Source organism: Lampetra planeri, unplaced genomic scaffold, assembly GCF_965212315.1.
Source record: "Lampetra planeri unplaced genomic scaffold, kcLamPlan1.2.h2 scaffold_175, whole genome shotgun sequence".
NCBI lineage: Eukaryota > Metazoa > Chordata > Hyperoartia > Petromyzontiformes > Petromyzontidae > Lampetra > Lampetra planeri.
The window spans coordinates 142564-155246 of NW_027614486.1; the positions used below are offsets into that span (position 1 = coordinate 142564).

At 55.9% G+C, this 12683-nt stretch overlaps 1 protein-coding gene across 1 annotated transcript; it reads left to right on the forward strand.

The window, feature by feature from the left end:
• Positions 1–3126: 3126 nt before the first annotated feature.
• Positions 3127–12027, forward strand: NSA2 (NSA2 ribosome biogenesis factor). Its single transcript, XM_078622730.1, is given in 13 exon segments — positions 3127–3132; positions 3580–3660; positions 3662–3768; positions 5546–5603; positions 5605–5697; positions 7576–7608; positions 7610–7642; positions 7645–7758; positions 8841–8886; positions 8889–8951; positions 9865–9881; positions 9883–9946; positions 11535–12027. Coding segments are annotated over 13 exon segments (783 nt in total). The 3' UTR covers positions 11603–12027.
• The last annotated feature ends 656 nt before the right edge of the window (positions 12028–12683 follow it).

Genomic DNA, 12683 nt, shown 5'->3' on the forward strand with positions numbered 1-12683 from the left:
GTTTCATTTTGTTATTTTATTACTTCCCTTCTACGTGACTTTACCGAAAGAACCAATAAGAAAAAAAAAGTGTTCGATACATTTTGACTTAAAACTGTCGTGACTCCGGTCATTTGGGCGGGTTTCGTAGCACAGCGCGCTAACCGCTGCACCACCGCTCCACGCACGTGCACACACAGGCAAAGATCCCCCCCGTATAGCCTGCAACAGACTGTTGGGGCAAAGTTGATGTTGGCGAGTAGCAGCACCTGCGAAGGTCGGCACGGCACACAACGGAATGGGTGGTCACCACTACACACCCCCGGCCGCCTTTGTCTCCCCAGTAGCGATATTTATCTTAGGCTGAGGATGCCCAGGATCGGTCCAAATAGTGTGGACCCTACCCGGTAAAATAACACAGAGAGAGATGAGAGAGACACGCAAACTCCAAATTAAAAAAAAGTTGAATAAAAATATTTTAAAAAGTTGAATAAAAATATAACGCTGATCACCGTGAGCGGGAATCGAACTCGCCTCGCCAGCGGCGTTCGTGATCGCCCCGCCCCCTCGTGCGCGTCACGTGACCCCCCCCCCGACCCCTCCCACCTCCCCCCGGGTCTACCCACAATCCCTCTCTTCAGCCGAGGCCTCACGCAGACCACGAGGCCTGTTCCCATGCTCCCCAACATCCCCGCCTCTACCCCCTCGATTTGACCCCCTCGAGCCCCCCGACCCCGACCCTAACCCCCCTCTCGACCCCCTAAACACCCCCCACACCCCCCCCCGAGTCCGGGTACACCGCCGCGTCGAGGAGCGCAGCCATGGTGAGTGGCGCTGGGAGGCCTCTAGCCGACGTAGCGCGGGGCCTAGCGCCCTTTGGCCGCCGCCGCAGCCGCTTCGCGTTTCGTCGCCGTGTGGCAAGAGGTCGCAAACGGGTTTTGATTCCTTACCCGTACCCGGCCGCACCAGGGTCGCAAATGGGTACCCGTACCCGGCCGGGTACGTAACCCAGTTAATTGCGACCCTGGTGCGGCCGGGTACGGGTACCCGTTTCTTACCCGGACTCTACCCGAAATGAGAGACAAACGGTGACTCACGGCCTACCCGTACCCGGCCGCACCAGGGTCGCAAACGGGTTACCCGTACCTGGCCGGGTACGGGTATCGGGTACCTGATTGCGACCTCTGGGATGAAGCCATGTTGCAGGCGCGGGTGGGTTGATTCTAGGAACTTGAATTGTGAGAAGAGACAAGACGTTGGGAAATGAGTGACAAACGGTGACTCACCAGTGACTCGCGGCCTACCCGTACCCGGCCGCACCAGCGTCGCAAACGGGTTTCCCGTACCTGGCCGGGTATCGGGTAGGGTATCGGGTACCCGGTTGCGACCTCTGCCATGAGGCGGATTGGGCCTCTGCTCCTGTGAATGTTGTTGGGGTGATCGCCTCTTTCTCGAGGGTTAGCGGCGGGCGGGCGAGCGCTCCGCCTCTTGAAGTGGAGACGGAGCGCGTCTCCTCGTGGTGCCTGGCGCAGGGATAAAGATCACTGCCCGGTTCAGAATGTGGAATCCGATTGAGCTATAAAACTATTCCTCTCTCTTACTTGGTTCTTTCTGTAAAGTCACGTAGAAAGGAAATAATAAAAATAAAACATAATAAAATGCAATTCTCACGACGTTTCGGCTACAACGCAAGCAGCCGTCTTCAGGTGGAGAACAGGTCTGTCGAGAAGGCAGGAGACTGAATGACGGCTGCTTGCGTTGTGGCCGAAACGTGAGAATTATTGTTTTATTTTATTATTTTCCTTCTACGTGACTTTACCGAAAGAACCAAGAAGATGAATCCCTGCAGTCACGAAAGCTTTAAATCGAAATGTATTCCTCTCTCTTAACGAGGGGTATTAGGGCCTACTCTTCCACGCTGTAGCGGAGAGATTTTGGGGAGGGTTTCCACAATTTGTAACCCAGTTAATGCGACCGTGTGGATGGATTTTAGTGCGGTTGTGGCCATTCAGATGGTGGGGGGGATCAGTGTCATTTCGTTTCTCTATCTTCGCGTATGGCAGGGGTCGGGAACCTTTTTGACTGGGAGAGCCATAAAAGCGAAATATTTCTAAATATATTTCATTGAGAGCCATATAGTATTTTTAACGTATAATAAATTAAATGTCTTACTTTTAATGCGACTTTTGGTGCTGCATGGTTTTGCTGATGGCCTTGTAGTCTGGTTCATACGTGGTGAGGTTGAGCTTCGTGCAGGCGTGACCCGTGAAATTTATCTTCAAAACTAATTTCTGTTTACTTTAAAATGACACAGTATTATTAAGCAATATCACAAGTATTTAAAAATCAGTGCCGTCACTGGAAGAGCCATATATGGCTCGCGAGCCATAGGTTCCCGACCGCTGGCGTATGGCATGGGTAGACGAACGATCCTTCGTGTGCGGCAAACGTGTCCCTGAGCCCAGTGTTCGTGCCGAGGCTCTGCTGGCCACGAAGAGAGAGGGCTTCTGAGGAGGAGTTGTTGTTTTGCTCTTTGTTCCTCCGTTGAAGGAGCTCGCAGACTACGGCGGTTTAAAATGTGGCCCTTAGTTTGGGTGGCATGGCCTCGGTTTCACTTACGGTGGTTTAAAATGTGGCCCATACTGATGCAGTAATTTTGCTGTGACGGTTCCACCTGAAGACAGAAGCTTGTGTTGCCTCCGAAACGTCGTGATTCAATTTATTTAAATGTTTTACCTACGTGACTTTACCGAAAAAAACTAAGAGTATGGATCTTTGCAGTCACGAAAACTTCAAATCTAGAATGTGGCCCATAGTTTGGGTGGCATGCAGAGGTCGCAAACGGGTTTTGATTCCTTACCCGTACCCGTACCCGGCCGCACCAGGGTCGCAAATGGGTACCCGGCCAGGTAGCCGGGTATCGGGTAGGGTACGGGTATCGGGTACCCGGTTGCGACCTCTGGTGGCATGGCCTCGGATTCGCTTACAGTGGTTTAAAATGTGGCCCTTAGTTTGGGTGGCATGGCCACGGTCCCACTGAGGGCCTCCCCTTTAATGCATCTCTCTGATTGTGTGTGCCGAACTTCTTTCGCACCCTACGTAGCCAGCCGTGCTACATTTCTCGGCCTCTCTCGTGTACAGTATAACATGGAGGTTTCCATAATAAGTCTCGGTGTCCGTGCGACCTCTATGGGTTTACCAGGTCTGTGTCGCACCGCAGCGCAAACGTCTCCCGCTGTTGTGTGTGTTGCGTATGTCTGTGTGGGGAGCGGTAGTGTAGCGGTTAGCGTGCTGCGCTACGAACCTGGTGACCAGAGTTATATTCCCGCTCACGGCTAACATCAGCGACGATTATCTGAAACGGTCCTGGACCTTCCCTAGGTCGACTCGGCCTCAATTGAGTGCCTGGTGCGGTGTGTAAACATCGCCGCGAGGGAGACAAAGGCGGCCAGGCGTGGTGATGGCCACCCACCCCGTCGTGTGCCTTCATAGGCGCTCGCTAACAGCACTTGCGCCGACACTCTGTTAAGGCCACACGGGGGATCTTTGTGTGTGTGCGTGCGTAATACTCTGTGTCTTCCTGGCGCGTGTGCTCCACAGCCGCAGAACGATTTCATAGACCTCCACCGCAAGCGCTATGGCTACCGCCTCGACTACCACGAGAAGAAGCGCAAGAAGGAGGGGGCGTGAGGCGCACGAGCGCGCACGCAAGGCCAAGAAGCTCATCGGCCTCAAGGCGAAACTCTACAACAAGGAGCGGCACAAGGAGAAGATCCAGATCAAGAAAACGTAATCCCCTCGCGAACCTCTCGCCCTGTGCGCGTCCTCTCCGCTCCGTCACGTTAAGACTTTGCGTCCGGCACGATCGGCCAAGGGGCCGAATCGTGCCGTGTCCAGTTCCGATGGCAGGGGCCGCGCTAAAGGCCACCAGGGCCCGGCCGCCAGTATTCCACGGCGGGCCTTGCAATGACCAACACGGGGCCTACAACCACGCAAGGCCTACCGCTTGGAATTGGCCCGCTCACAAAATTGTATCTCTCACCGCGATTATTTTAGGGCGCACGAATCGGGGGCTGTGTACGTATGTGCGTTGAACTTCTTTCGCGTCCCTGCTAATCGGAGGGACGGCAAACTAAACGGTCCGCTAGAGTCATCTTCTTGGTTCTTTCGGTAAAGTCACGTAGAAGGGAAATAATAAAATAATAAAATAATTCTCACGACGTTTCGTCCACAACGCAAGCAGCCGTCCTCTTGCGTTGTGGTCGAAACGTCATGAGAATTATTTTATTATGTTTTATTTTTATTTTCTAATTTCCCTTCTGCGTGACTTTACCGAAAGAACCAAGAAGATGAATCCCTGCAGTCACGAAAGCTTTAAATCGAAAGGTCCGCTAGAGGTGGCCAGAATATCTTTAACCTGGCAACGCTGTGGTCTCATTTTAACGCGCTTCTTGCAGTCACCGAAAGTGACTGGTGCGCGTGTGAATGTGCGGTTGCCTGCCCAAAGGCTTTGAAAGTTCGATTTGACTTTAAGAAGGAAAAGGTTGATCACGCGTGTACGTGTTATCAGGCCCGTGCAGACTACCATTCTCATCATGGTGGCGAAATGTTAACTACCTCGCCTGGTGTGCAGGCCATGGGTTTGATCCTGACGCCTGCATTCTATATTTGGAGTTTTGCGTGTCTCTCTCTCTCAACGTGGGTCGCGTGGATTTTTTCTTGCGGTCCACCGGTTTTTCCCTCCGCATTTAGAATCAACGTCACGCAGTTCAGAGTATTTGGCTGCTATAAATTTCCACACGGTGATAAGCCATGCTCTTAGGTTTTTTCGGTAAAGTCACGTAGGTAAAAAAATAAATAATAATAAAATAATAGAAAAATTAATAGAACTAAAATAAAAATCACGACGTTTCGGAGGCAACACAAGCTTCCGTCTTCAGGTGGAAGCCTTTACCGAAAAAACCTAAGAGTATGAATCCTTGCAGTCACGAAAGCTTCAAATCTAGAAGGTGACAAGCCACTTCGTTGCGCTATCGTTTGTGATAGCCAGGTCACTTCTGAAGAAAGAGCTGTACGGCTCAGAGGGGCCTTGCCTGCTAAAATAAAACGTTGTTTAGTTCATAGTTTTGTAATCGTACCGCAAATGAACGCACGCCTCTTGGCCAGTAACAATTTTTAAATCCTTTATATTAAGTTCGCTTGCTTGCTTAGGACCGTGCAAATCTTTCGGTCGTTTTTTTAACCCACTTCCCGTGATCCAATCGAGCTGACATTTTCCACACAGACTCGTTGGTGCGTGACAATTAATGTTCGTGAAATTTTTTTTCCAAAATTTTACACTTTTTAGGACAAAAATATTATTTTAATTACCAATTGCTTAATGGTGCAATGCAATCATCTGACCCATAGGTGGCAGCCATCTCAAGCCAGAGGACGAGAGGACTCTAGCCGCCACGCATATAAAGGATTTATAGTGAAAAACTTTGTTTTTACGGGTTAATTTTTTGTTTTAACGAGCTCCGTTTATTTCCCCCCCCCCCTTCCCCACGTCGTCGACGCCGGGCAGCATCAAGATGCACGAGCAGAGGATGGCGAAACAGAAGGACGAGGACAAGACTCCGAAGGGGCGCGGTGCCCGCCTATCTCCTGGACCGCGAGGGCCAGTCCAGGGCCAAAGTTCTGTCCAACATGATCAAGCAGAAGCGCAAGGAGAAGGCGGTGAGTTCCACGTCGCTCGATCGCCACGCCACGCCGCGTGACGGTCGCGCCCACATTGCATCACGTCACGCCACATTGCATCACGTGACGTCACAATACATCACGTGACGTCACGCCACATTGCATCACGTGACACCACATTACAATCACGTGACGTCACGCCACATTACATCACGTGACGCCGTGGGGTTCAGGAGGCGGTGACGCGGCCCGGCTTTGGCGGAGGGTTCCCCGCTTCTAGATTTGAAGCTTTCGTGACTCCTCTCCCCTCTCATCTCACTCTACTCCCCCTCCACTCACTCTCCTGCCTCTCCCCTCTCATCTCACTCCCCTCCACGCACTCTCCTGCCCCTCCCCTCTCATCTCACTCTAACTCCCCTCCACTCACTCTCCTGCCTCTCCCCTCTCATCTCACTCCCTCCACGCACTCTCCTGCCCCTCCCCTCTTCATCTCACTCCTCCCACTCCACGCACTCTCCTGCCTCTCCCCTCTCCCCTCATCTCACTCCCCTCCACTCACTCTCCTGCCCCTCTCATCTCACTCCACTCCCCTCCACTCACTCTCCTACCTCTCCCCTCTCATCTCACTCTACTCCCCTCCACGCACTCTCCTGCCCCTCCCTCTCATCTCACTCTACTCCCCTCCACTCACTCTCCTGCCTCTCCCCTCTCATCTCACTCCCCTCCACTCACTCTCCTGCCTCTCCCCTCTCATCTCACTCCACTCCCCTCCACTCACTCTCCTACCTCTCCCCTCTCATCTCACTCTACTCCCCTCCACGCACTCTCCTGCCCCTCCCCTCTCATCTCACTCTACTCCCCTCCACTCACTCTCCTGCCTCTCCCCTCTCATCTCACTCCCCTCCACTCACTCTCCTGCCTCTCCCCTCTCATCTCACTCCATCCCCTCCACTCACTCTCCTACCTCTCCCCTCTCATCTCACTCTACTCCCCTCCACGCACTCTCCTGCCCCTCCCCTCTCATCTCACTCTACTCCCCTCCACTCACTCTCCTGCCTCTCCCCTCTCATCTCACTCCCCTCCACTCACTCTCCTGCCCCTCCCCTCTCATCTCACTCTACTCCCCTCCACGTACTCTCCTGCCCTTCCCCTCTCATCTCACTCCACTCCCCTCCACGCACTCTCCTGCCTCTCCCCTCTCATCTCACTCCACTCCCTTCCACGCACTCTCCTACCTCTCCCCTCTCATCTCACTCTACTCCCCCCACGCACTCTCCTACCTCTCCCCTCTCATCTCACTCTACTCCCCTCCACGCACTCTCCTGCCTCTCCCCCTCTCATCTCACTCCACTCCCCCTCCACGCACTCTCCTACCTCCTCCCCTCTCATCTCACTCTACTCCCCCTCCACTCACTCTCCTGCCCCTCCCCCTCTCATCTCACTCTACTCCCCCTCCACGCACTCTCCTGCCTCTCCCCTCTCATCTCACTCCCCCTCCACTCACTCTCCTGCCCCTCCCCTCTCATCTCACTCCACTCCCCCTCCACGCACTCTCCTACCTCTCCCCTCTCATCTCACTCTACTCCCCTCCACGCACTCTCCTGCCTCTCCCCTCTCATCTCACTCTACTCCCCTCCACTCACTCTCCTACCTCTCCCCTCTCATCTCACTCCACTCCCCTCCACGCACTCTCCTGCCTCTCCCCTCTCATCTCACTCTACTCCCCTCCACTCACTCTCCTGCCTTTCCCCTCTCATCTCACTCCCCTCCTAGCACTCTCCTGCCCCCTCCCTTCTTATTTCACAAGCGGCGTTATTGCCACGACGCGCCCAGCCCCGCCCCTCTCTTGCGCGGACGACAATCTCCCGAACGGTATTGCTCACCCCCCCCTCCCTCCCCCCCCTCGCTCCCCCCCAGGGCAAGTGGGACGTCCCGCTGCCCAAGGTGCGGCGCCCAGGGGGAGGCGGAGGTGTTCCGCGTGGTCCGCGGACCGGCAAGACGCGGCGCAAGTCGTGGAAGCGCCTCGTCACCAAGGTCTGCTTCGTGGGCGACGGCTTCACCCGCAAGCCGCCCAAGTACGAGCGCTTCATCCGCCCCATGGTGAGAGGGACCCCCCTCCCTCCCTACCCCTCCCTTCCCATCCCCTCCCTCCCCTCCCCGCTCCATCCCCCCTCCCTCCCCTCCCTCTCCTCTCCTCCCTTATCCACTCCATCCACCCTCCCCTCCCGCCCCATCCCCCAACCCTCCCTCTCCTCCCCCTCCCTTTCCCGCTCCATCCATCCACCCTCCCCTCCGCTCTATCCACCCTCCCTACCTCCCTCCCCCCACTCCATCAACCCCCCCACCCCCTCCCCCGAACCCATTGCCACGCCGGTGGTTAACGTCTGCTCTCCCTCCCTCCCTCAATGAGGTCGTTAAAAGATTTTGCCGCGGTAAGTTTCCACGCGACGGGAAGCCACTTTAGCCGAGTTGCTGTGATTTGTGGCCTGGTCGCTTTCCGCAAAGAAGCGGATTTTTATCTCAGCGTGGCCCTCAGTTGCCGAGGTAGGAAAATTGTTTAGTTCCATTTGAATAATTATGCCGGTAGGAACCTCCTGGTTACACCAGCCCACAGGGGATTATTGTGTCCGTCCGTCGTACAGGGAGGGGCTGTGTGGGGGAGGGGGAGGGGCTTGGTGGGGAGGGTGGGGAGGGGCTGGGTGGGGAGGGAGAGGCTGGGTGGGGAGGGGCTGGGTGGGGAGGGCTGGGTGTTGGGTGGGCTGGGTGGGGTGGTGGGCTGGGTGGGGAGGGGCTGCTCACCCCGTGGTGCCCTTATAAAACTCAACGTTTAACCTGCTCACGCCGGCTTGTGCCCGCCCTCACAGTCGGCCATATTTGCGGAATACACCACGCCGCCGTTGACCCTGCAGGCCATTGACCGAGCAACCCAACGCTCCTACCAGCTCCCTCCTCCGCAGCAGCAGGAATGTGTTTTAAGTGATTTGCCTACCTCCCGTATAACTTCCGTCGTGTTGTTGTCCCGTGTGTTTGTTGTTGCGACGTTCTGACCCCGCGCCCCCCCCCCACCCCCCCGCTGACTGGGACGCCTGCGGAACAAACGAAATCTTTACAGCTCGTCGTGTTCCTCCGCTGCTGTAGACGCACATTGCGACCCCCGCGCCTCTCTCGGTTTCGCCGTGCAGGGATTGCGCTTCAAGAAGGCCCACGTGACCCACCCCGAGTTGAAGGCCACTTCTGCCTGCCCATCCTGGGCGTGAAGAAGAACCCGTCCTCGCCCATGTACACCTCGCTCGGTACGCCGCACGTCATCCGGGCATCGCGGTGGCTGGGAGATGTTGACGACCTCGCCTCGTGCACAGGAGGTCGCGCGGAGTTCGAGCCTGACCTCGATGATGCCTGCTGCTGTATATTTGGAGTTTGCGTGTCTCTCTCCCTCATCATCATCATCACGGTGGCTATGAGATGTTAACTACCTCGCCTGGTATACAGGAGGTCGTGGGTTCGGTCCCGACCCTGATGATGCCTGCTGCTGAATATTTGGAGTTTGCGTGTCTCTCTCCCTCATCATCATCATCACAGTGGCTAGGAGATGTTAACTACCTCGCCTGGTATACAGGAGGGTCGTGGGTTCGATCCCGACCCCTGACGATGCTTGCTGCTGAATATTTGGAGTTTACGTGTCTCTCCCTCATCATCACAGTGGCTAGGAGATGTTAACTACCTAACTAAAGTAAACACAGTTGCTTGTCGTGTTCAGTTTGTGTTCCTTCCCCCCGCACCTCCGATTAGCGCGGGTGGCTACGGACGGTGCGAAATAAGTTCAGAGCACACACACACACACGCTGCTGCTGCTGCTGCTGTCACCATTGTTGTGGTGATCTCACCAGCCAGATCCGAGAGAGCGCTGCTGCCGATGTACGAACAGAACACCCCGTTCGAGACCCCCTAGAGAATAGAACTCGGCGGCACGGATCCGGCTCGGGGGTGGGGGGGGGTGGGGGGCCCTCGGAGCCGCTGTGACCCCCGACCCCACCCCGAGCCAGCGACAACTCGGGCAACGGCCGCCGGAGTTGCTCCGACCGTCCCACCGTCGTCGTGATCGTCCGCCGTCGTTCTTCCAGCGTCCCCCCGGCCACGGTTTGGTTCCGTTCCGTGACTTTCCTCGCCCCCCCCCCGCCCGGGTCTTCTTGTCGTGTGTGCGTGCAGGAGTGATCACCAAGGGCAACCGTCATCGAGGTGAACGTCAGCGAGCTGGGCCTGGTGACGCAGGGCGGCAAGGTGGTGTGGGGTGAGTGCTGGTGCCACCGTCGCGTGCTTCCGTGATCGGCTTGGAGATTTTGACTACCTCTCCTGGAACGCAGGAGGTCGTCGGTTTGATCCCGACCCCAGCGATGACCGCTGCTGTATAATTGTAGTTTGCGTGTCTCTCTCTCATCATCATCATCACGGTGGCTAGGAGATGTTAACTACCTCGCCTGGTGTACAGGAGGTCGTGGGTTCTATCCTGACCCTGACGCCTGCTGCTGTATATTTGAGTTTGTGTCTCTCTCTCATCATCATCATCACGGTGGCTAGGAGATGTTGACTACCTCGCCTGGTGTGCAGGAGGTCGTCGGTTCGATCCCCGACCCTGACGCCTGCTGCTGCTGCTGTATATTTGTAGTTTGCGTGTCTCTCTCTCATCATCATCATCACGGTGGCTAGGAGATGTTAACTACCTCTCCTGGTATACAAGAGGTCGTGGGTTCGATCCCGACCCTGACGCCTGCTGCTGCTGCTGTGTATTTGTAGTTTGCGTGTCTCTCTCTCTGCCCTTAGTCACGTGGATTTTGCTGCGGCTCTTCCGGGGTTTTCCCTCCATTTACAATCGACGTGCGTTGAGAGATCTCTGGTTGCTATCAATATCCACGTGGTGTTGATGTTGATGATGATGAGCCCACTTCCTCGAGCTTTCATTTGACGGCCCAGGCCTTGCGGCGGGTAAAATAAAAAACAAAACAGTTGAATGGTCTCTCTCTCCGTGAGTCGGCTCGCGAGAGAGAAGCACGGTTCGCGCCGCGCAACCCTTTCGCAAGCGCCGCCGTGCGGTTCGACAGAGTTGCGCGCGACCGCCATCGGCCGGGCGTCGGTCGCTCGCCACCGCGTGCCCTTCGCAAAGCGACGGTCGTCATCGCAAGCGGTAAAAAGGCGACGCGGGGGGAGGGAGTGCGGCTCGGCGCGGAGCGGAGCGCGGCGGTCCGTGTGGCTACGGTCTCCTGCGGGGAGCACAGGCACAAAGCGGCGCTACTTGCTCCTCGAAATAAAATCGGCGCTTGCGCGTTGCGAGATTCGGCGGTGAACGGCACGCGCACCGCCCGCCCACCCCCCCCCCCCGCTCCCTCCCAAGGGGTAATTGGTGAACTAATTAGAGGCGCGGTGGAAACCGTCGCCAGTGCCGCGGCTGTTGCGGGCGCCACCTTTCTGTGACGCCCGTTCGCGTGCGAGCGCTTTATTTACACGCTTTCTTTTAACTCACTCTGTTGTTGTTGTCGTTGTATCCTCAATATTGTAACTCAAATCTAAACCCGCTTCCCCAATGTGGTATCGACTGCAAACTTGGTATACTTGTGTCATACTGATGACAATACTATATTCTATCATAAAATATACAAAAATAAATAGTTTTAAACATTCTTTTTTATAGGCTATGTTTTCGGCTTGGGGCTAATTGTCCACGCTCAACTGACGTTGGCTGTAATTGGCCACGGCCCCTGACGTTGTGGCAAGCTTCGGGGCCACTTCCTGGAGTCGTGGAGTTCTGCCATTACTCGTACATTTCATAAAAGCGTGTTTTTAAGTTTTTATTATTAAATATATTACTTATTTATTTCCCGCAGGAAAGTACGCGCAGGTAACGAACAACCCGGAGAACGACGGCTGCATCAACGCTGTTCTGCTCGTGTGACTCCTCCTCTTCCTCCTCCTCACCACCACCACCAACGCCGTCTCACTCGCCACGCCAACGACGCCCGCGTGCCCCTCGTCGGACGAAACCGCAAGATCTGCCAGCGCTGGACGACAGCGGTGGGACCGCGTCTGCGTTGAACTTCAGTCGCACCGTACGTAGCCAACCGTGGCTACTCGGGGGTGCGGGGGAAACGACAACAAACTCAACAACAACAACAACATCAACAAGCAGGATTGATAACAACGGTCCACGCGTGGTGCTTTGCGTGGCCACCAATCCACCGCTCTCTCAATGCTAGCTGCAAGAGAGCGCTCCGATAGGCTTAGCCGGCGAAGTCGGTGCGTGCGTGCGTCTGTGCGTACAACCACGCCAAACTGGGGCCCGCACATCGTCAAGTAAATAAAGTTGGATCTTTGGATGTATCCCTCGGTGTGTGCGCGCGTGTTTGTGTGTTGACACCCGTTGCCCGTGGCGGTGGAATAATAACGGAGCGGCGGCCAAGAAAAACGCGGAACTCGTCCGAGAGGAGGGCGTCCGGCGGGCAGACGGAGCGATGGAATCGGGTCGCAAAGATCGGGGCGGGGCGGTGGGCGCGGCGGCTTCGGGGGGGTAGGCCTTGATCCGGCAGTGGACGGAGCATGGCTGTGGTGTTGGAGTGGTGGTGCAGCGGTTAGCGCACTGCTGTACGTCTGGTTACATGGGGGGCTGTAATGATTGTTGACTGGTACTATCCGTAATTGTCACGTTCATGGCTAAGATCAATGTGGGATTCAGTCTCAGTGAAACACATTGTCCTGCGGAGGGAGCTGGTAGGAACGTTGGGTTGCTCGGTCAATGGCCAGGGTCAACGGCGGCGTGGTGTATTCCGCAAATATGGCCGACTGTGAGGGCGGGCACAAGCCGGCGTGAGTAGGATAAACGTTGAGTTTATAAGGGCACCACGGGGTGACCAGCCCCTCCCCACCCCAGCCCCACCCTCCCCACTCAGCCCCTCCCAGCCCAGCCCCACCCCACCCAGCCCCTACTTCCCCACCCAGCCCCTACCCACCCAGACCCTCCCCAGCCCCACCCTCCCCTC